The sequence below is a fragment of the Haliotis cracherodii genome, unplaced genomic scaffold, assembly GCF_022045235.1.
Source record: "Haliotis cracherodii isolate W230 unplaced genomic scaffold, xgHalCrac1.p SCAF_18, whole genome shotgun sequence".
NCBI classification, from domain to species: domain Eukaryota; kingdom Metazoa; phylum Mollusca; class Gastropoda; order Lepetellida; family Haliotidae; genus Haliotis; species Haliotis cracherodii.
Window position 1 is genome coordinate 6,143,293 of NW_027266273.1, and position 23,858 is coordinate 6,167,150.

Consider the following 23,858-nt stretch of genomic DNA (forward strand, 5'->3'; position numbering starts at 1 on the left):
TTAATTCATTTCGGCAAAATCGTATGTGAAGTGATCGGAAGATCGCACAACTCACCGTTATTTACAGCAACCACGGTCATAATACTGCTATTACCGAACTTTAGTGGATAGAAAATATATATATATATAATAACTGCCATACGTTGAATCACTGAAAGTCATATTTGTTGTAGTTTGATTATTATATGTCAACATAAAGTTTTTGCAATCGCGGACGCGGGAGCATGAACGGTGATTGGTCAAATTCTTCCATTCGAAAATATCCAGCAATGGCGAGCAGCTGAACCAAAGTCTACGCTTATAGTTATTAATTTATTTCACACATATAGAGTAAAGCTGCAACTAACATGATATATTAGAATAAATCATTCATGATAAATAATAATTACATCAAGTAATACGTTACCACTGTTATATATGTTGTCCCCCCACAACTACTCTTATAGCGAAATCTTCCACAGAGATCTCAATCACCTCATGCAGCACGTGTGTAGCCACCTAGCTGCCATGTGACTCCCTTCACTCTTGTCTCTTCGCTTGCCATAGCAAGACGTGTAAATCGACTGCTCTACTGCGTTCCATGGTTTTCCGCCTCCTGCCTATCCTTGGTGATATTTATTAGTGTTTCTTAGTCCTAAGTAAACTGTAAATTACGTGGCTTTCGTTATAAGGTGCTTAGAAAATTTTCCCGCCTAAATTTTCGTGCCTTTTTTCGCTAGTAACGGTGTGTGGCGTCGGCACTCTGTGTCTTCTGTCCACCTTTAGTGGTATATCGTGGGGTGTTTTTTGCATCACCTATTAATATATATATATATATATATCTATTATATGTATTTTATGTATTCGCTATTATCGTTTGTTTTTCCTCGGAAAATCTACGTTTGTGAATATGTTTGGTGTGTTGTAACCCTGTTCTGTTTTTTGTTCAAAGAACAATGTCTGACATGGAGATGGATCTTTTGTCCAGCACCCTGGTTACTCCAGTTTACAGGCGCTGCGGCCCCTGTCAGAAGTTTTTGTCTTCCCGGGATCCTCACGATCGTTGCCCGCAGTGCAGGGTCCCTTGCAAGGACACCCGGTTCACCCTGTGCGAGGGTCTGGGGCCGGAGGATTTTGGCGCTACGTGCGCTACGGCGCTACGTGTGCTCTGCTATCACCCCTGAGGTGGCGGGTTCGTCCGGTTGGGCGCCCATTGCAGGCACTACCTCCTCGGCAGCGGATCCCTTGGCGGCCCTTGGGCTGTCCGGGGATTCCGTCGTGGCTTTGTTGTCTCAACTGGTGGACTCCAAACTGGCGGCCTTATCTCAGGATAAGGCCCTGGTTGTTCCGGACCCGGCCCCTTTGGTGGCTGTGGGTTCGGATGCGGGGTCCACGGGTACGGCGGCGGCTACCGTAGTCACTGGTCCTTCCCCCAAGCCGATACTCCTGTTATCGACTAAGGACCGTGTGTCCATGGTGTATGACCTCTTTGAGGACATGCCATGGCCCCAGCTGGTACCCCGGGGAATCCACGGCTCTGTGGGTTCCTCCGAGGTTTTCGACGAGTCCGCCGACAAGGCTTTTCCCGTGTCAACTTTGTCGCTCGGGATCAAGCTGTCTTTGGAGAAAGCCTTCGCGGCGGCCTCCGGTCGGGGACTACCGTTACCTCCTCCGTCGTGGAGAAAGGGTTCGTTCCCGGTGCATGACCTGGCCTTCCCCGAGGCAGGTCCCACCGTGGAGAGGTTGGGTGTCCGTGCCCCACTTGCTGCTACAGTCACTCAAGCGACTTTACAGCAAATGGACACCCTCTCTCGGCACTCCATGCCAGTCTGGTCGAAGGTTCCCCCACGGACCGAGACCAGCGCATTTACAACTGTTTAATCGGTTTGAATGCAACCCTTGAGTACGTTGCCGGGGCTTCGGCCTTTCTTTCTGGCACGTGCCATTTCTTGAGGCAGCAAGCATACCTTGCAGTGTGCCCCTCAGGATGCTGAGGCCAGGAAGTCCAAGGGGTCGGTGTCTTCTTCCTCCAGAGAGGTCCCACCCTGAGGGCCCCGGTAAGGGCAACATGCCGCCCTTTCGGGGGAAGATGGGACACTGGGGGAAGCCTAAACCGTCTCGGGACAGTAAGGGCTCCTCTAAATGACTCTCACTTGCAAGGTTCGTGTGCCAACAGCGCCAGCTTCGGTTGGCCCGTAGGCGAACCCGAGTCATTCAGCCCTGGACAGTTGCACCTGCCGCAGCCTGTCAGGCCTCCCTTTCCTTCCCCTGTCGGAGCCAGACTCCAGACTTATTAGGAGATGTGGATGTTGTCACCGAGCGTCTGAGGAGTAAAGGTTTTTTTCGTCGGGCGTCTCGGGCTTACGTTATTATGCATCGTGATTCTACCCAAAAGGTGCATAATGCACGTTTGGCTATTTCACAAAGTGGTGTTGTAAACATCACATTCATTCGCCAGATAAGGTATCTGTGCATGATATTGCTCGTTTCATGTCTCACTTACGAGAGACCCGGAAACTCTCCGGGGGTTCCATTGCCAACTATGTCTCGTCTATTGCTACAGTATGGGACGTTGCTATGGGTACCAGTCTCTCAAAAGAGCCGATGATTCGGGGTATTATCAAGGGTTTCAAGCAGCAAGATCTTAAAAAGGGACGCCTTCGGGCACTGGCCTAGGATCTCTCCTTAGTGTTGAAATCACTTACGGAGGCTTCATTCCGGCATGTGACTTGGAAAACAGCATTTCTCCTCTCCTTTGCCATGGCGGCACGTGTGTCTGAGATTCACACCCTGGACTTCACCAAAGATAGGGGCGACGAAGGGGCGGTCCGCCTGGGCCTGCTCATGGGCTTTGTCGCTGAGAATCAGAAATTTGGCCAAACGGAGAGAGAATTCACTGTAAGATCACTCAAAGAAATCTTACATCCTGCTGATACTGAGGACAGAGCGCTGTGTCCCGTTTGGGCCCTTAAGTGTTATCTTAAGGCTTCGAATGAACGCAGACAAGGGCGTGACCGTCTGTTCATATCGTGTAACCCTTATCGGACTGCTGACATAACTCGCAACTCGATTGCATTATGGCTTTGTTCTGTCATCAGTCTGGCGTACCGGTCTCGGGGGTTACCGGTTGAGGGGTCAAACCCGCACGAGATTAGGGCGCTAGCCGCAACATTTGTCCTATACACTCCAATATATCTCTTCACAGAATATTGCGTGGTTGTTACTGGCCTTCTGACTCAGTTTTTGCTAATCATTACCTCAGAAAGGTCTCTGATGAAGACATGGAGGGTGTGCACCGTCTTGGGCCACTGATCGTGGCACAAGCATCTATCTAAGGGGTGTGCCCGGCACAATTCCGAACTCCTCAGTCTTCAGACCTTGCACGGTGGTCAATCTGGGTCTGGGTTCCCAGAGATGTGGGTACGGGAGTGGGGGTCCCGCAAGCCAGCGCGCTCATCCACAGGTGAGTGCGACTTTCTGTGTGTTGGTGTATTTTGATTTGACAATTATGTACTTAATTGTCTGTCGTGTATTGCAACCTTGTAATGCATGCTTTCAAATATTGAATTTAGGTCATGCGCCTATTACATACACTTAAGTAGGCTTGTCCTTGGGATATACGGTCCGTATGAAATTAATTTCCCTCTTTTCGACTGTTTAACCTGATCTAAGATTTAGCTCACGCGGATACTGTGTTCTGATCCGCTGCGGAGATGAAATACCTATCCAGTGGGGCCGTTTGGAGTCACCAATCGTTTGGCAATAAAGATTGAGCCTTACAGTATGTGCTTGATAGTGCTTTGGTATCCCTATATGGTAACGCCAAGCTGGGGCATGCGCATCGAGTGCTTCCGCCTTGTTGTATACTTCTGCTGGCCGGAAGGAACTCGAGCAGTCAGGTTTCGGGTTGTAGGTGCTCCCAACCGCCTACTGTGGTAGTCAGCCTCAGTAACATATTACTTAATGTAATTTGTAGAATTTTCCTATTTGGAATATTGTATAAGTAATACGTTACCACTGGGCTGCTGCCCGCCCGTCCGTCTCCCGAGCACTTGCTCTTGCAAGAGACAAGAGTGAAGGGTGTCACATGGCAGCTAGGTGGCTACGCACGTGCTGCATGAGGTGATTGAGATCTCTGTGGAAGATTTCGCTATAAGAGCAGTTGTGGGGGACAACAGCCTCGGTATAACAGTGGTAACGTATTACTTATAGAATATTCAGAATAGGAAAATTCTACAATTTTCAGATACAATGCTTCCACTCATTGTATCAAAATTCTTTAAAGTTATATTATTGGGTAATTTTTGACCGAATCACCGGTAGATTCCGAGAAACGTGTGTACAGCTGATTACTACTTCCGGCTTAGTTTACGAGACAAGACGCACAGTAATCTTAATCTCTGCGTATAAAACAATGCCAATCAGAACAGGATATACAATTAAATCGGCTAATCATTAGATCTATGTTTAGTGATGTTTTACCTCAAATTTCAAATTTGTATTGGCCAAGATTAATTGTTATAATATGTTCCATTTCCCTAAATTCACTGAAGGGCTACAATGTAATTTTTTTCTGCGGAAGTCCAACACATTTTTATTGCAAATGTAGGGATTTTGTATCCTCAAGTGATTTGCTTTATAGAGGGGTATATAAATTAGCATCGATTTCCTGCTTTATTACGAGGCAAAAAACCTCTGCGTATGAAACATTGTCCCTCATACAGTACACAAAAACTGTTGAATTTGTATTTGAATACCATAATCATGTCTAGTGTTGTTGTATCGCAAATTTAATGTTATCATTGATCAAATTTGCAAACAGCAAAACAAGCTCACAAACTCCTATTGCCGCCATGACCATAACACATGAGATGCACAGTAAAGCAGTGAGCATGAAAAGGGAAGTAACTGTGTGCTATATTGGATCACATTGTTTTTAAGTACTGTAGCATTTCACTGTTGAGGTCGTGCATTCGAGACATGGAATTTTTAATAAAAACAAAACATGCGGCGACCTTGATGATGATGCGGCGGTGCCTGAGAACCAAGAATTTTTTATTTTTTTTAGCCTAATAGCAATGTATATTTTGCATCATGATGAACAAGCGTGTATTGCTGTTTTCTTTCAGGACACTCTGCGGATCCCCAGTCGTCGTCTGCTCCGGGACAGCAAGAATCACCCTGTGTCCATCCCCAGTGCTGGACGCTTTTCCTCTCACTTGCTACTCCTCTTTAATGACATCTTCGTCCATGCTCAGGTACTGGTAGATGATCACTACAGTATCCTGCTCAGGTACTGGTAGATGATCACTATAATATCCTGCTCAGGTACTGGTAGATGATCACTATAATATCCTGCTCAGGTACTGATAGATAATCACTATAATACCATGCTCAGGTACTGGTAGATAATTGCTATAGTACCATGCTCAGATACTGGTAGATAATCACTATAATACCATGCTCAGGTACTGGTAGATAATTGCTTTAATACCATGTTCAGGTACTGGTAGATAATTGTTTTAATACCATGCTCAGGTACTGGTAGATAATCACTAATACCATGCTCAGGTACTTGTAGATAATTGCTATAACACAATGGTCAAGTACTGGTAGATAATTGCTTTAGTACCATGCTGTTAACCAGGAAGCCTGCCTTCCACACAATTACTGTTGAATGTATGTGTATTATTATGGTAACATCAACATAACCATCCTGGTATTCCTGAAGTGTTTTAATCATCAGGATAACAATGCAATACTCCAGATTAGCCATGTGATGAGTATAATTATTACCCATTGAGTTCCTGGTTGGAAATCAGCAAGTTCATGATAATCATGTGTGTTTATTGTTTCCGGTCGGCATTGTTGACGTTATTCAAATCTTATTCTGACGTATGGTTGGAATGACGTAACTTTAGAAATGACGTCATAGCTGAAGATTGTTGATGGCATTTGACAATTGTGGTTTTCTAAAAGATTGGTCATGATCAGTGCATTTTTTAAAGGGTAGCTCAAAAGGATTAAGAAATATTAGGTAAAAAAGAACTTATTTTACTTGCATGTGTGTCATACTGTTTTTACGAAAGTTGTGTAAGAATTCATAAATTACCCTCGCTCTCCCTCAGGAAATACAAGTGTTCTGACACTTGTTTTGTAAAATCAGTATGACACACATGCTCCTATAATAATCTCTATGTATACAATCATAAGTACACTGTTTTAGGAATAAATTGCTTTCATACAGCAGACGTTGTATAATCCTAACTTGATGATGCTTGGTTGCAGTACAACCTGAATCAGGTGTTGCCCCTGGAGACTGTGTGGGTGGAGGTTCCTCCTTCTGAGTCCGACTCCGCACAACAGTAAGTGATGACTGCCTGACCAGAGGCTTGTTTCTTTGAAGCAACAGTGCTTGTGTGGTTTATTATAGAGGCTTTAATAGTCACTCATAAATAGGACAAGTAAACAAGGATTATTTTTCCTTTCAAAGGGAATTAACTCTTAACAACTCATGTTAGTTTTCTTAAGAGGCTGTTTATCTGAGAAAAGACTTGAGATTGAGTATGCAGGGCCATTTTGAAAAAAAAATGTTCGGTTATATTGGTAAATGAAAATCCAAACCTGCAACCTTCAAAAGCAGGTGTCCTTTGAATAAATTAGAAATGAGTGAGTGGTTTCATGGTTAAATGAGGAAGATGAAATTAAGAGTGAATCATCTTACTGGATATTGTTCATCAGTTGGTGTTGGCAAGGCTTGTGATGATGCCATGATTACTTCCAGGGTGGGCATTATTGTGACCTCACCGGAGGAGACCGTGGACCTCATTGCTGGCTCTCCTGCCGAGAAGGTGAGATATGGCACCTTTGATTATCATATCTCGATTGTGTTATGATAAACACCCTGGACCTATTCTGCACCATAGCTTTGTTTCAAGTCTGGTTCTAATGACACCCCACTACAAATAGACCTCTTATGAAATTACACTCTTTTATGACTGAAACATGCGGCGATATCACCAATACTTCACGTGACTTTTGCTAGTTTTTTTCCCCAAATTCGGCATTCACAAATACAAACGTAGCTTCTTGTAGGATAAGGACTTTCCTCCCATATCTTGGTATCCAGGAAACAAACTTTCCAGTCAATTCAGTTAACTATCAAGCTTGATAGTGGCCATGTTTTTTAATGTAGACCCATGTGTATGCCGAACTCACATTGAGAATATTGCTTCTTATTCTGTGCTGTGTTATAGATTATAGTGATAAGAGAGATGGAGTTAGTGATTCATCTTACCTTTGCTTAGTGAATGTATTTGTCTTTTCTTGGCTTGTTGTAAATGATTAGTGTTGAAACAGGTCCAGTTACAATTGTATCCACAAATAATTATATATTGTTAGCATAGGAAATGCAATAGCTTCAAGATGACAAGTAATTTCATTGATATTAAATAACACTACATCTGAATATATCAGATATTATGTGAACAATACTGTTGATTAAGATTATCTTTTATTAATATATTGAAATGTCTTATTTGTCAAATTGGGATTTTGTCCACAGGCTGAATGGGTAATGGCCTTGAACTCTGCAATCAACAAAGTTCTGTCCAATCAGAAGTCTTCCTCTTCAGGAAGGCGGGGCAGTGTGGACCGCCTGACTCCACCCCTCATACGCCACGCCAAGTACTCCTTCGTCAAGAATGGAGTGTTTAAAGATGCAACCTACTCAGGGTCCTGGTTAAATGGCAAACTGCATGGATAGTAAGTCTGATTTGTATACTAAACTATTTAGGGCATATGTTTATGACTTTAACAGATACTATAAGTTAAAACATGAATACATGTTGTAGTACTGGATATTTGTTTGGCATGAAATTGTGTGGGTCTGTCATCTTTTAAGAAAAACTTCATCTATTTAGTATGAACAGAGACCATATAATAGAATATATTTGATCTATTATATGGTCTCTGGTATGAAGAATTTACTTCTGTCAGAGATTTGTTCAGTTATGTGGACATTTGCAGCTGTTATGTTGTTTCATGCCATGCATCTGGTCAATGGCTGCATTTCAAAATAATTTCAAATCCCATTAACGGAGGGTGTGCTAAAAACAAACAAAAAACACTTTTATTTCCTTTGTTTGTGAGTACAGCTTTTTGTAGTTTGTCTTATCACAAGACATATGTATCCTTAGCGGACACATTGATTCATGCTGCAGAGATCTAAGCATATATGTTCAGAGATCAAAGCATATGTGTTCAGAGATCTAAGCATATATGTTCAGAGATCTAAGCATATATGTTCAGAGATCTAAGCATATATGTTCAGAGATCTAAGCATATATGTTCAGAGATCTAAGCTTATATGGTCAGAGATCTAAGCATATATGTTCAGAGATCTAAGCATATATGTTCAGAGATCTATGCTTATATGTTCAGAGATCTAAGCATATATGTTCAGAGATCAAAGCATATATGTTCAGAGATCTAAGCATATATGTTCGGATATCTAAGCATATATGTTCAGAGATCTAAGCATATATGTTCAGAGATCTAAACATATATGTTCACAGATCTAAGCTTATGTGTTCACAGATCTAAGCTCAGAGATCTAAGCATATATGTTCAGAGATCTAAGCTTATATGTTCAGAGATCTAAGCATATATGTTCAGAGATCTAAGCTTATATGTTCAGAGATCAAAGCATATATGTTCAGAGATCTAAGCTTATATGTTCAGAGATCTAAGCTTATATGTTCAGAGATCTAAACATATATGTTCACAGATCTAAGCTTATATGTTCACAGATCTCAGCATATATGTTCAGAGATCTAAACATATATGTTCACAGATCTAAGCATATATGTTTACAGATCTCAGCATATATGTTCAGAGATCTAAGCTTATATGTTCAGAGATCTAAGCATATATGTTCAGAGATCTAAGCTTATATGTTCAGAGATCAAAGCATATATGTTCAGAGATCTAAGCTTATATGTTCAGAGATCTAAGCTTATATGTTCAGAGATCTAAACATATATGTTCACAGATCTAAGCTTATATGTTCACAGATCTCAGCATATATGTTCAGAGATCTAAACATATATGTTCACAGATCTAAGCATATATGTTTACAGATCTAAGCTTATATGTTGTGTGAACCATTTAGTGTAGGCTGAAACCAGTGACAGGGCGTGCCTACAAGGAATTTCATTTGTACATGTTTAGGTCAAATATATATGGTGGCTTTGATGACAGTGGCTACATTGTAGTACTGCTTGCAAAATATGTTTAACAATTTGCTTTTATACATAACTATGAGGAATTGATGACATATTTTTTTAAATTTCACAACTTGTTCTCATTGCTATATGGCTGAAACGCTGTTAAATTGTAACTCACTCATTCATTCCCCAGCTGAGCACTTGGAGCTTGTAGTTGGTGTTTAGGTATAAGTATGATGTGTTGGTTTATTACTGATGGAGACAATCCCTGCAAGGCAACATCACTATTTTTAGCCAGTAATAAATGTCTATCTTCCTGCAGCGGTGAACTGAAGTGGAACGACGGCAAGACGTACATCGGCATGTTCAAACAGGGACTCCAGCATGGGTGAGGAGGCCATCTTGAATATTTCATTGGTTATATCGTATGCTGGGAGATTTTTGAACTTTTGTTATGCATGCCATAACATTGTAAGCATAAACCATAATGTTCCCCAGACCTCGGCTAAATTCCAGGGTGTATTTTAAAATAAACATTTTCATCCCTGCATATAGTACAAAAAATCAGCCCCAAATTGACAATTATTCAACATTCTGGAGGTTATCATCTTCAGCTTCCAATGTATATTAAAATTAACTAACTTAAGGGTTTATTTCGGTTGGTGAACTTAATGTCTGATTCTCATCAGTCTCCCTATAGATGTCATATATTGTTCATATATCAAGTGACAGCAATATAGATTTGTTGTAAGGAAAATATATCAGAGTATTACTCTGGCAGTGACAAAATGACTTGCACATTCAATTGTATATGATACAAAACTACTGAACTTTTGAAAGGGAGATTAAGACGCAACAAACTAATTACTTACTACTAGAAATGACATCGGCTGAGAAAGGACATCTCGATATTTAACAGTGTTCAAAATTAAGCATGAAAGTCATAGGATCCTTATCATGACCTGAATGTTAAAAGTTATAAATGAGTGGGTCCCCAGATTTAGATTTAGAAACCTCAAGGACCTTGGGACATACCTCTACTTTCAGCAGTCCCTGCTTAACAAAAGTAGAGTAGTATCAGACCTTAGATTGCATGATCAGTTCTAGGGCTGGGACGGGTAACTCGGGTACTTGGGTGGGTACTGAGTAGGGTACACACAGGACTACCCGGACTCATGGTTAGTCATGTGATATATTTTTTGATGACATTAACAATAACATTTCATGGTTACAAGTCGCTAATGTTTGCATTTCTTTCTGACTATGCACACATTCCTTCGGATTTTTATATGTTTGAATAAAGACAAAGCTTCAGTCAACTTCAGTGTATGCATGATCAGATCGTTTTATACTATATCTAAATACTTTTTGCCAGAGCTCCAGTAAAATACGTCCCATTTGACCATTTTGTATTTAACTTGAGACCTAGATTGGGTACCCGGGTAGGGTCGGGTAATAGGGGGTCGGGTACCTGAGTAGTAACTTCAGACTTTTCCTAGCCTAAATCAGTACCACACCTTTACATATGCTTTGTTCCAGACATGGAGTGCTGACGATACCCAAGGGAAGTACCTCCACTGTGTGTATGGAAGGTGAATGGAAGGATGGAAAACTCAATGGCTATGGTAGCACCAGGTCTGTTCCCAATCTCAGTCATTTATGCAGCATCTGTACAAAGCTGTTTCTTAATTGCCATCCGTGTTATGGAGTGAATTATATCATGGGGGACAGATAATCTGTAATTCCAAGTTGCGAAGCGGTTGTCCTATTATTTTATATTGTTGGGAAAATAAAGAAAAATGTGATGTTCCTGATCACAAGTGGAGATGTCAACTCAGTCTATCTTTTGTTGGAATCACGTCATGTAAAAACATCTTTCACATCATAAACAATGGATAATGTCATTTTTATTTATTTGATGTGACACAACATTGCTATTGGTTGCTTCACAAACAATGAAAACAATGGAACTAGACAATCAGCATCAAGCAAATATTAAAATGCTTCATGAGAAATACCAACAATAACTGTACTTATATCCTAGCCCCTGTTGTTAACCTCAGAAACTTATTTTGCTACTTCTTCACCCAGGTATTCGAATGGCGACTGCTACGAGGGATATTTCAAGGATGGCCAGAGGTTTGGTCACGGAACCTACCGCCAGGGTCGTCACATGTCTAGCAACGCCAGCATCCACATCGGGGAGTGGCTGGCAGACAAGCGCCATGGCTATGGTGTACAGGATGATATTCTTAGAGGTAATAGTTGCACCTTTCATGATGCTTTCCTTATGCAGGTCATGTATGATTATTTACAAGGATTATTGAAATTGTCCAAGGAATCAGAAGTGGAAGTGACATTTTAGTTCTTCCATTTACACGTGGTGTCTTGTTGCCAGGTGAAAAGTACATGGGCATATGGAATGATGATGCGCGACACGGAAAGGGCATTGTCGTCACCCTGGATGGGATGTACTTTGAGGGCACCTTCTCAGCAAACAAACTAACCGTGAGTATCTCTATGGCATGTTTGATTACATGTATGAAGTCTGTAGCAAGTGGTAATAAGCGAATCACTGAAACATTGTCTTCTCAGTGATCAAAGGCACTGCAATAGGATGTGCAGAGTTGCGTCCCTTAACTACACCTGGATCAGCAGATCATGGGTTTACATCACAGATTTGTTCTAATGACATTTGTTTCTGGAGTCATTAGCACAAATGGCGAATACCTAAGACTTCTGTCACTACAGGTTTTCCCCCACAATTGGTCCGATACACTATAACAGAAACCGTGTTCCAAGTTCATTGAGCCATTGGCTTCCACCAATGTGGCGAATGCCTACAAGTTGTGTCACTTCAGGTTTAACCCCACAATTGGTCCGATACACTATAACAGAAACCGTGTTTCAAGTTCATAAGCCATTGGCTTCCACCAATGTGGTGAATGCCTACACCTTGTGATGTGTGTATGTGATGATATGCTTCAGGGGTTTGGTCTGATGCTGACTGAGGACAACAGCTGCTATGAGGGTCAGTTTGCTGGGATCACACAGTTACAAGGGAATGTGAGTATTGTGTGCAGCAGGGAGTCGATACATCTGGAGGGGGCACGGGTGGCCCAGTCGTCTAAGGCGCCGCGATTCACTGTGCAGAGTTGCGTCCCTTGGTCACGTCTGAGACCTGCATCACTTAGGGCTTTCCTCCCACATGAAGCTGACACGCCGGGATATAACTGGAACACTGTTAAAAGTGGCGTTAAACCCAACTCACTCTTTCACTACATCTGGACATTGATGAGACAGAGCTTTTGGCCCACTGAATTTGATATAATCTTTTATCAAAAACAGTATTCCCATATATGAAAATTGTGTTATTCATAATAAGTTGAAGTACTTTTTAAGACCTGACACTTATGACTTCAGTCACAGTTGTAGATTAAATTGAATCATGCTGTCATCCCCAGGGTACATTGACACTTCCAACGGGGGACAAGCTAGAGGGTTATTTCAATGGCTCATGGAACGAAGACCTCAAGTTTAATGGAACATTTATCAAGGCCACAAGTCCCCCTCCTGTTGAGAGGAGATCCTCACACCTACTTGGGATAAATTCAGAGTAAGTATCATCCTCCATAATCCAGGGCATATTTTTCCAGTATGATAAATACCCTGGACTTCTTCACCATCAAAGGTTTGTTCTCATCTCAGTTTCTCTTAGCACAGAATTTCTCTTGCCAATGAGTGTAATTTGATTGTACGGCTCTTTTAAGTGTCTTTTTGTTTGAATTTGGCTTGAAACAAAGATATTGTAGTGAATGGTTCAGATATATTTAGGGACTGGTAGGGTCAGAGGTTTTTGATGCACTAATGTACTGAAAATAATGACCCACTCCGAATCTTGTCATATTTTTGGTTAACCCTCTACATGTCCTTGTACATTTTCTCGCTGCATCACTTTAAGCTTTCCTCTTCCTTCAAGCAGACGCATTGGGATATAACTGAAATACTGTCCAAAGTGGTGTCTGACTTAACTCACTCACTCTCGTCATGCACTGCACACTGGTAACTCTGTGGAAATGCCACTACAGGATAGTGTCTTGTTGTAGTGTGTATGGCAAGCTGTCTGTGCCTGCTGAACACAAATGGGCTGATATTTTCCGCCACTGTTGCTCGTTGCTGGGTTACAAGGGAGACGGCAAGTCCAACTCCGACAAGGCCTGGGAAAGTGTGGCTGTTTTCCTCACCACAGGCAGAAAGCACCTGAAGGAGATGGAGAAATGGTGAGTACAGGCAATATCTCACTGGGGAAGAGGTGAGTACAGGCAATATCTCACTGGGGAAGAGGTGAGTACAGGCAATATCTCACTGGAGAAGAGTGAAATACAGCCAACATTACACTGGAGATGTAGGGAATAACAGGAGAATGGCATGAGAGGTGAGTACAGGCCACATCTCACTTGAAAGGGGAGTACAATATTTAACCGGAGATGTGGTGAGTACAGGCAATATCTAACCGGAGATGTGGTGAGTACAGGCAGTATCCAACTGGAGAAGAAGTGAATGTAGGCAATATCACATAACAAAAGAGCAGAGGAGGCTAAGGCAATAGTTCACATGCAAGGTAAGTCATATTAAACCTTGGAAGTAGACAATGCTGTATGACAAAGTTGACAATATTGTACTATAAAGGTAGGCAGTATTTGGGACATTATCTCACCTGATCTACCTAGTATATTGAATAGTGAGGCTATGATGCAGTAAACATGTGTATTGTGACTGCCTCATGTCCATGTGTGCAGTGTTGTTTATTGTGTCCCCAGTTCCCCACACAAGCTGCGTCACCAGAGTGTCAGCCTGGAGAGTCTGGAGACCATCCCCGTCCACAACACCGGCAACCTCACCATGGAGAACTACCACCAGATCAAGGAGTACCTGCAGAAGGTGCTGCACCTAACACTGTAGTAAACAGCTATGTGTTCAAAACAAGAATATAAATGCAAAAACATATTTCATTAATTATCTTCTTAAGTTGAGGAATTGTTATGTAATAAATATGAGATGTACTGCTGATGTATGGCTTTGTGAACTGTTTAACTGGCAGTTTTAGAAGTTGTAAGTAACAGTAAATACAAGATATTTTATGACTGACAACTTCTTTATTCTATTATGATGCGATGTTTCGGTATAAATCCTTTATACTGTTGTCTTGTTTGACAACGGTATAAGGATCTATTCCGAAACGTCACATCATAATAAAATAAAGAAGTAGTCATTCATAAAATATCCTGTATTTAAATATTTAAATATTTACTGTATGTTTGAATCACAAGTCAGAAAGGTAAAATAACTACCCTTTCTATATGCATCTACTTTAAAAGTGAAAAGCAGCATTGACAACATTTTCAGTTCATTCCACATAGTGGAATATGGATTGGGAGATGTGTAAACCTTGTAGTGGTAACAACAGCACCCTGTAGGCAGTGAACTTGGACTGTCACGAAACAATATCCTTGAAGTGGTAACAACAGCACCCTGTAGGCAGTGAACTTGGACTGTCATGAAACAATAACCTTGAAGTGGTAACAACAGCACCCTGTAGGCAGTGAACTTGGACTGTCACAAAACAATAACCTCGAAGTGGTAACAACAGCATCCTGAAGGCAGTGAACTTGGACTGTCATGAAACAATAACCTTGAAGTGGTAACAACAGCACCCTGAAGGCAGTGAACTTGGACTGTCATGAAACAATAACCTTGAAGTGGTAACAACAGCACCCTGTAGGCAGTGAACTTGGACTGTCCTGAAACAATAACCTTGAAGTGGTAACAACAGCACCCTGTAGGCAGTGAACTTGGACTGTCACGAAACAATAACCTTGAAGTGGTAACAACAGCATCCTGAAGGCAGTGAACTTGGACTGTCATGAAACAATAACCTTGAAGTGGTAACAACAGCACCCTATAGGCAGTGAACTTGGACTGTCACGAAACAATAACCTTGAAGTGGTAACAACAGCACCCTGTAGGCAGTGAACTTGGACTGTCACGAAACAATATCCTTGAAGTGGTAACAACAGCACCCTGTAGGCAGTGAACTTGGACTGTCATGAAACAATAACCTTGAAGTGGTAACAACAGCACCCTGTAGGCAGTGAACTTGGACTGTCACAAAACAATAACCTCGAAGTGGTAACAACAGCATCCTGAAGGCAGTGAACTTGGACTGTCATGAAACAATAACCTTGAAGTGGTAACAACAGCACCCTGAAGGCAGTGAACTTGGACTGTCATGAAACAATAACCTTGAAGTGGTAACAACAGCACCCTGTAGGCAGTGAACTTGGACTGTCCTGAAACAATAACCTTGAAGTGGTAACAACAGCACCCTGTAGGCAGTGAACTTGGACTGTCACGAAACAATAACCTTGAAATGGTAACAACAGCACCCTGTAGGCAGTGAACTTGGACTGTCATGAAACAATAACCTTGAAGTGGTAACAACAGCACCCTATAGGCAGTGAACTTGGACAGTCATGAAACAATAACCTTGAAATGGTAACAACAGCACCCTGTAGGCAGTGAACTTGGACTGTCATGAAACAATAACCTTTAAGTGGTAACAACAGCACCCTGTAGGCAGTGAACTTGGACTGTCACGAAACAATAACCTTGTAGTGGTAACAACAGCACCCTGAAGGCAGTGAACTTGGACTGTCCTGAAACAATAACCTTGAAGTGGTAACAACAGCACCCTGAAGGCAGTGAACTTGGACTGTCACGAAACAATAACCTTGAAGTGTTTGATCAGCATTACTTGACGGATGACAACGTAGACACAATTTATGGATAACACCTTCTTTAATTACTATTAAGGCGACTTTTCAGTATAGATCATTATACATGTACCATTGACAAGCAAGCAAGCTTAACAATGGTAAAAGGATCTATTTTAAGATAAGATAAGAACAACGAGTAAAAACATGTAGAAAATTGAACACTAGAATATTGAACACTCTCACATTGACGACAAGGAATGGTAGTTTAAAGTATATGTATTTATATCACAGCAAGAGTAAACTGTTATAAAAGAGATAATGACAGGATAAGATTTGTACAGCGAACTGTTAAAAAGTAAACATTTAAAAGACTATATATGTCACTGTGTTCCTACAATATGAAGCTGGCATCATGTGACAATGATATGATCCTGTTCAAAGCAGCATTAAATCTCCCTCTCACCCTCTCACTCTGTCACTCGTAAATGTCTAAGACCTGCATCACTTCGGGCTTTCCTCCCACATTAAGCTGACACGCCGTGATATAACTGGAATACTGTTAAAAGCGGCGTAAAACCCAACTCACTCACTCACTCACTCTGTCACTCACTCTGTCACTCACTCTCGTGTTTCAGGCATTTGACACCACATTCCACCCTCTAGGCAAGCTGATGGAGAACCTGGTGGACGTGTTCCGTGCTGCGTACATCGGTGTTGGGGCCCACCCTCGTCTACTGCATCACGCTATCCAGGAGGTCAAGTCCTACGTCCAGCGCATGTACACCGTGGTCCGGTAGGAAAATCATTATTGTCTCAAAAAAAAATTTAATGGAGGCACAGGTGGCCCAATCATCTTAGTTCATGCAATTTTATGTGCAAAGTTGCACCGTTAGGCATACCAGAAACATGTGATTTTCTTATTCTAAATATTTTATTATTTGTTTAGAACCACGCCTGAGCTTGTGGGTTTCACAAGAGAATTAAATTTCTAAGACTTGCATCACCTCAGGCTTTTTCCCTCATCAAGCTGACACACCATGATATATCTACAAAATGCCACTTGATGATACAGAATTTTGTATAGTCGTAACTAACCATGCACAGGAAATTGTCTCACCATCCTTGATTTCAAATATCAAATATACAAATTAGATTCCCAGTCATCTTAACCAATCAAATTGTGTCTGTTATCTGTAGAATCCTGTTCCCTGATCTGCCGCTGAATGGTGGACCGATCCTGATATTCCGGGAGATGTCGAGTAGAGACGGCCTGCCCAGGACAACAGAGGAGGCCCAGAAATACTTCCAGCAGCCAACCAGGGAGATGGAGGAGGAGAGCATCAGGTAGGCATGGTAACACCATGGTAACAGCCATTGTCTGGTGACACAGGTAACACCATGGTAACAGCCATTGTCAGGTGACATGGGTGACACCATGGTAACAGCCATTGTCTGGTGACACAGGTAACACCATGGCAACAGCCATTGTGTGGTGACACGGGTGACAACATGGTAACAGCCATTGTCTGGTGACACAGGTAACACCATGGTAACAGCCATTGTCAGGTGACACAGGTAACACCATGGTAACAGCCATTGTCAGGTGACATGGGTGACACCATGGTAACAGCCATTGTCAGCTGACACAGGTAACACCATGGCAACAGCCATTGTGTGGTGACACGGGTGACAACATGGTAGCATGTGATGGTAAATGATTGGAAGAAATGTCTGAAGAGTACCGGTAGATCTTGTCAATGCCCCAAAAGTCATGATTTGTTGAATAGCATTCAGCATTCAGCATTCAATAGCATTCAGATCACAGAATCTTCTAAAGGCAGACCTTACACAGTCACATTATACATTACCCGGTACCTGTATATTCCAGTGAGATAATGACGGCAGCCGGCCTGCTATACCCCCTGCTGCTGCCAAAGATCTACCCGCCTCTGTTCGACCTGTATGCCCTGTACAATGACAAGGATGATGAGAAGTACTGGGAGAGGGTGCTCAAGCTCAACAGACAGGGCGACATGGCACTCATGGCCTACCTGGGGATAGAACAGTGAGATCCCTTGTCGATATCCAGCAGCGGTAGTAACAGATACAAAGATTAACAGATTAACAGGACCCTGCCATATTGCTCTTGCTGAAGTTTTGACCTGGCCTTTCTGAAACCAGTGTGTTCCCATTGTAGGCCCGTTATGTGCTCATGAAACCTAACGTCACTCATGTTATATATAAGTGATGCTTTCACTCAACTTTTTTCTTTTCTTTCAATTTGAATTATTGTCAAATGTACTATTTCTGAAATTTTCTTGAACATTGTCAATTAATCTTGTGGACATTTGTGTGTCCATCCCTACATGCTGAAGTTGTATCGTTAACAATTCGTAAAATCTTTGAAGTTTTGGCTTCTTCTTATTATTTTGGTACGATGACCAAGTGTATAAAGTTATTGATTGTGATTTGTGACAACGATTCAGCTTCATACTACTCATGCTGCTCTTAAACTGTATTCATTAAATGTTCCCAAGTAAAGTCCGCGTTTAGTGGAGGGGATGTCAATAAGTTGATATCCATGTTTGTTTATCTTTTCAGGAAGTTCTGGTTGATAGATGAGGAACTCTTCCATGATAAGGGACAGGTACAATTTAAATTAAAATAATATTTATGTAGCAAGTCTATATGTGGGAGTTTGTTTTGTGGAGAGTAAAAGTTAATGAGAAAAGCTTGTAGCCATTGAAAGCAATACAAAGTGCTTTACTCTGACTTAATCAGAGATACGACATGTTTGTGTTACAGAAACTGTCCCAGCTGAGAGATTACTGCTACGCCTCTGCCGTGGACACTCTTCAGCAATTAAGGTAAAGACTACATGGATCATTCTGCATTAAGGGCTGTGCATTGTTCTACACAACAAATAGGGCGGTCGGGTAGCCTAGTGGTTAAAGCGTTCGCTCGTCACGCCAAAGACCCCAGGTTCGATTCCTGACATGGGTAAAATATGTGAAGCCCATTTCTGGTGTCCCCCGCCGTTATATTGCTGGAATATTGCTAAAAACCATACTCACTCACTCACTCACACAAAGCAAATATACTGTAACATTTACACAATCTCATAAAAGTCCATTTTTTTCTGTTATATGATACCTCACTGCGTGACAATCTGAGGACACCTCCCTGGGAGGTTGTGCCAGGTGTTGTATCAGCCAATCGGAGTCGAGGTTTCTAATGAAGCATTGAGAAGAACATATGTGATTTCCGTATCTCAAAAACAAGTAAAATCGAGGAGTTCCGATTGCAAAAGAAGTGAAGTTCCACTATTATATGGTTATGGATGTTAGATGCATCCTGCTGAGTCGCCATGGCAACTACACCTAAAATGTTGTACTTTTTGTTCTGTGTACTTTTGGTCTCAAAATTTTCCATTGGAGTTGGAAAAGAAATAAAGCTGATTCGATTTAGTAAGCTGACATCTGATTGGCTCAACCTCATGCATCCTTGTTTTTTATTTTTACCTGACGCAGCCTCCTTTGGAGTAGTCCAAAGATCTTGATGCAGAGACGTATCGTATTAGAGTAAAAGATCTCATTTAAAAAGACTGTGTCGTACATAAATATTCCCTTTTCAGGCTTCAACTGATCAGTACGTAGTATCTATCTACACGTATCTGAATCATGAAAAGCCCCGTTCCAAAAACGATGTACTGTAACATTGTCCACCAGGGCACTGTACCAAATCAAAGTACAACCATTCAAAGCAATCACAGATATATACGGACATTCGTCACCACTCGCCTCTTTCCGTAACCTGCAAGAAGACTCGTCCCCCTATCGATGAATGTTATGTGCGAAAATAACACAAACCAATCAGAACGCGCGTATGATTTCAAGTTCTTCGTCAAAGAATCCCTCAGAAATACTTTTTGATTTTACATATGTCTTGCATCTAAAAATATACCCAAGGGACAGTTCACTCATACTGGATAATTCCGCATGTCCAGATGTGCTTTAAATTGCATCTGAAATATATATGATATATGGGGAAATATATTTGAACCATAACGCGACGAGTTGACAATTATTTTAGGTATGCTTGTTTGCGCTAAGATGGAACCCGGTTGCAAAAATGGCCATGAGAGGGGCACGAGTCACTATTCGGCTTGTCCCGGAATAACACGAGTTGTTCACAAATGATATACAGAGTTACTTCCCCTGCTGTGCTATTCCATTGTGATAATTTATTTGTGTCATCTGTTTCTAGCACAGCATTCAGCCCCATTGACAAGCTGAAGGTTCTGGAGAAGACGTTCCTGGAGATTACATTGGTAATGAACTTGCTTGTTACAAGAAGTCTCAACTCATGTTAAAAGGGACTAGACCTGGGTTACTGTAGCACCTGTTTAGTGGGCATGGCTTGTCTGATGGGCAAATTAGCAAATGATTATTGTCTGTGGATTATTGAGTAACACATATGTAGCTATTTTGTGATAAAGGGTTTGGTATTTGATTGGTAGCTAATTTGTGATTAAGGGGTGTAGCATTAAATTAGTAGCAATTTTGTGATTATACAAGTGATTTGAGCTATGTGGTCTGATCAATGACGTTATCTGATGAATAGGCTGTTGGATGTGTGATAAGTTTGTTTGCTTGTTTGTTGTTTAACACCGCAGTCAGCAATATTATAGCTACATGATGGTGGTCTCTAAATAATCGACAATCCAGTGATTGACATCATGAGCATCAATCCATGTAATCGGGATACGATGACATGCATCAACCAAGTCAGCGAGTCTGACCACCCGATCCCGTTAGTCGCCTCTTATGACAAGCATAGTTGCCTTTTAAGGCAAGCAAGGGTTGCTGAAGACCTGTTCTACCCCGAATAGTGTGTGATGAGTAGCTACAGAGTCTGTTTAATGGAATTGGTATTTGATTAATAGCGGCTTGATAGCTCCAGGCCCTATGATGGATAAATCTCTGTGTATGATTAATGGCTTAGGGTCTGTCTAGCAGTTATTGCATTTAATGCTGTCTACTGTGTCTAGGGAATTAAATAGGTGATAACTGGCTGTATGGTTTGATGAGTGAACTACGTGAGACAGATGCTGTAGTGTTAACCACCACCAACCGTCCCTGTGTTCCAGACTGTCCAGTCGTCTCTCAGTGAGGAGCACATGTGGTGCATGGATGACCTCTTCCCCATCTTCCAGTTCGTTGTTGTCCGGTCCAAGATCCGACACCTGGGTGCAGAGATCCACATGATAGACGATCTGATCGAACACCACATGGAGTATGGAGAACTGGGCCTCATGTCCACCACACTCAAGGTCAGGATGTGACTGTGATGTTATTGTATTCTCAGGGACTCCAGCTATGATGGTGTTTAACACTGGGCTATATGACAGTTATACCACAGCAGTCTGTAAATATCAAATAGTCTTGTTCAAGCTGTTCAGTTGTTGATAGTATGAGAAACATCATCAGGATAGAATGACAACCGTGAACATGGTTGCACAGTGTGATTCTCCATCTTCCTTACTGCCTACTAATCCCAGAGGGAAAATAAAGTATAATCTTTTCTCTCATATCTGTGTATTTTATAATGATGAGTAGGCGTAAATGAGGGGTTATTAATTTTGTGGTGTGATTATTAAATATTTGATTTCGCATTTGACCCTCGTTTGATGTTAGGTAGGGATGTTACTATTTATGATTTCTAGATTGCATCGTACATGATATCTGATGTTTGTCTTATCTCTTGGTTTCAGGCATGCTACTTCCAAATTCAAAATGAGAAGATGCCGCATCACTGATGCCGCCTGGTTGCCTTTTGCAGCAGACGTGTGTTACATTCATTATCACATCCCAGGATGAGGCCTCATCGAGATGTTGGTGCTGCATCACACTATCTGTGTATTCCACGCATATGTTGTACATTGCCTCATGATAGAGTTGAATCCAGTAGAAACAAGGCAGTGTCCACGTCACACCATCTGAGTCCACGATTACCTCAGGGTGGAAGCCCATTGTCTCTTCAAGTTGATTGCTCCTGTCTCTCATGAAGAAAAAGCCAACGACTGTTCACACTTCTGTCAACCTCTCTGGGTGTCAGACCTTCTTAGACCACAATAGATTGATTATTAGACTTTCATCCACCTTTTTAAAAAAATGCAAGGCATGAGGCATTTTATTTTTTATATTTAAAACCAAAACTGTTCATGTCATCTGTGTACATTTTCTGTCACTGGAGTTGATTTACTTGAAGCCTGAATATATATAGGACTATGTATGTAATGTATTTAATCAAGCAGAGAAAGATTAGAACACACATAGCTATTTCTTTAATGTGTGTGGAAATAGTGGATACTAAAATGATGTGAGGTGGGGTGTTCGGTGGTGAGGTAGGGGGTGAATATCTAACAGTTGATTTCCTTACATTGTCTGCCTGAGTCACCTCCTGCTGGATCTGCCTGACCACAACATGCTTTGTCCACTGAGAGCAGCTACATCACAGCCACAGCAAGAAACAGATTCATGGGGACTACCCACAGAGCTCCCTGATGGGATTCTATGATAGAACAGGTCCCTAGTACCTCAAGCTTGTCCTGAGTGTGCAAGACTTGATATCTACAAGGTTGCTCTGTATGTGTGCACGTGGATGAGGTTCTCCTGGCAATACCTCCAAGCTGGCTCACCTAGTGTGTCATCATACCTTTACGGTTTTCGAATGATGCGCTCACCATTGACCACTATTGTCTGCTGAACATCTGCCCCAAAACTCATTCATTCATTTTTTTATAACTTCCATATAGTCTTATCTTCATCCATTTGGTCTAGCAGCGTCTGCCATCTGGCGTCTGCATAGATCGATCCATGAATGTGGACATTGCAAGGTCACACAAGGTCACACTTATAGCTGTAGGTAGTCCACAATATTTTGGTAGATTAAGTTTTTAGTAATCAGTCCTCTCTGTACATATCACCCCATTGATTTAATTTTGTTTACAGATGAGTTTTCTGTATGTATATTTCTACTGTATGTGTGCACTATACATGACACTACATATAACAATGTATTTCTGCCAGACATATGATATTGTCAAAGGTGTAGAAGCAGTTGTCGTAGTGTAGTATGACAGTATCACCCAGTGTTTGAACATTGCAGGACCCCCCAGTGTACCCAGTTATCTCCCCTGATCAGTTGGTCAGTCCATCTGAACCAGATCAGAACCACTGTTGTTTTGCTGTTTTGATGAATGACAGTTGCAGAAGCACCAACCCAATCTACCAACCACATAATGGTCAACAACTTACCTCTGTTCCCATTCTGGCTTAGATCAGATACTAAGGGTGTTCATGGCCCAGTGGCCTAAGCCATGACACCTCACAGAGCCAACTTGTGTCTCTAGCTGCCATAAGCCACAGTTTCTATGTTCAGATCCCAGATTGAGTATGACCCTTGTATTATCAGCCCCATGGCTGTGCCTACCAAGTGATGTACATCACTATCTGTGTCGTATTCAACTTGTAGAAGGCTAAAAAAAAATTATCTTGTTTCTCAGTCACCGCCCACATCATAAAGTCAGCCACATGTTTCGTTTTTATTTCCATTTAAAAGTTTTAAAAAAAAATCCTAATCCTTAAACCAATGCGATCAAATATAGCATGCAGTTACTTCCACTTACATGCGCACAGCTTTACTGCGCATCTCGTGTGATGGTAATAGCAGCAATAGGAGTATATGCTCGTTATGTAGGGAGGCCCTTTCCCAGGTTGATGGTACACAACTGTTTATTTTGTTACATACTAGTTTGAACAAGCAGAAAAGAAAAAAACGCCCACCACACTATATTTTCAAAAGTCATTGCCTG

At 41.6% G+C, this 23,858-nt stretch overlaps 1 protein-coding gene across 3 annotated transcripts in view; it reads left to right on the plus strand.

Moving 5' to 3' along the window:
• LOC139465705 (alsin-like) overlaps window positions 1-22,981 on the plus strand; it is a 90,114-nt gene extending 67,133 nt beyond the window's left edge. For all 3 annotated transcript variants that reach the window (XM_071247509.1, XM_071247512.1, XM_071247511.1), the window contains exons 14-33: window positions 5,109-5,237; window positions 6,268-6,344; window positions 6,764-6,830; window positions 7,544-7,743; window positions 9,529-9,594; window positions 10,746-10,841; window positions 11,298-11,464; window positions 11,605-11,714; window positions 12,195-12,272; window positions 12,671-12,822; window positions 13,313-13,486; window positions 14,027-14,147; window positions 16,618-16,775; window positions 17,180-17,326; window positions 17,871-18,047; window positions 18,584-18,629; window positions 18,788-18,849; window positions 20,249-20,312; window positions 21,132-21,314; window positions 21,756-22,981. In XM_071247509.1, coding sequence (XP_071103610.1) covers window positions 5,109-5,237; window positions 6,268-6,344; window positions 6,764-6,830; window positions 7,544-7,743; window positions 9,529-9,594; window positions 10,746-10,841; window positions 11,298-11,464; window positions 11,605-11,714; window positions 12,195-12,272; window positions 12,671-12,822; window positions 13,313-13,486; window positions 14,027-14,147; window positions 16,618-16,775; window positions 17,180-17,326; window positions 17,871-18,047; window positions 18,584-18,629; window positions 18,788-18,849; window positions 20,249-20,312; window positions 21,132-21,314; window positions 21,756-21,800 — 2,319 coding nt within the window. In that variant the 3' untranslated portion in view covers window positions 21,801-22,981. The remainder of the gene's footprint in view (window positions 1-5,108; window positions 5,238-6,267; window positions 6,345-6,763; window positions 6,831-7,543; window positions 7,744-9,528; window positions 9,595-10,745; window positions 10,842-11,297; window positions 11,465-11,604; window positions 11,715-12,194; window positions 12,273-12,670; window positions 12,823-13,312; window positions 13,487-14,026; window positions 14,148-16,617; window positions 16,776-17,179; window positions 17,327-17,870; window positions 18,048-18,583; window positions 18,630-18,787; window positions 18,850-20,248; window positions 20,313-21,131; window positions 21,315-21,755) is intronic.
• Window positions 22,982-23,858: the final 877 nt, after the last annotated feature.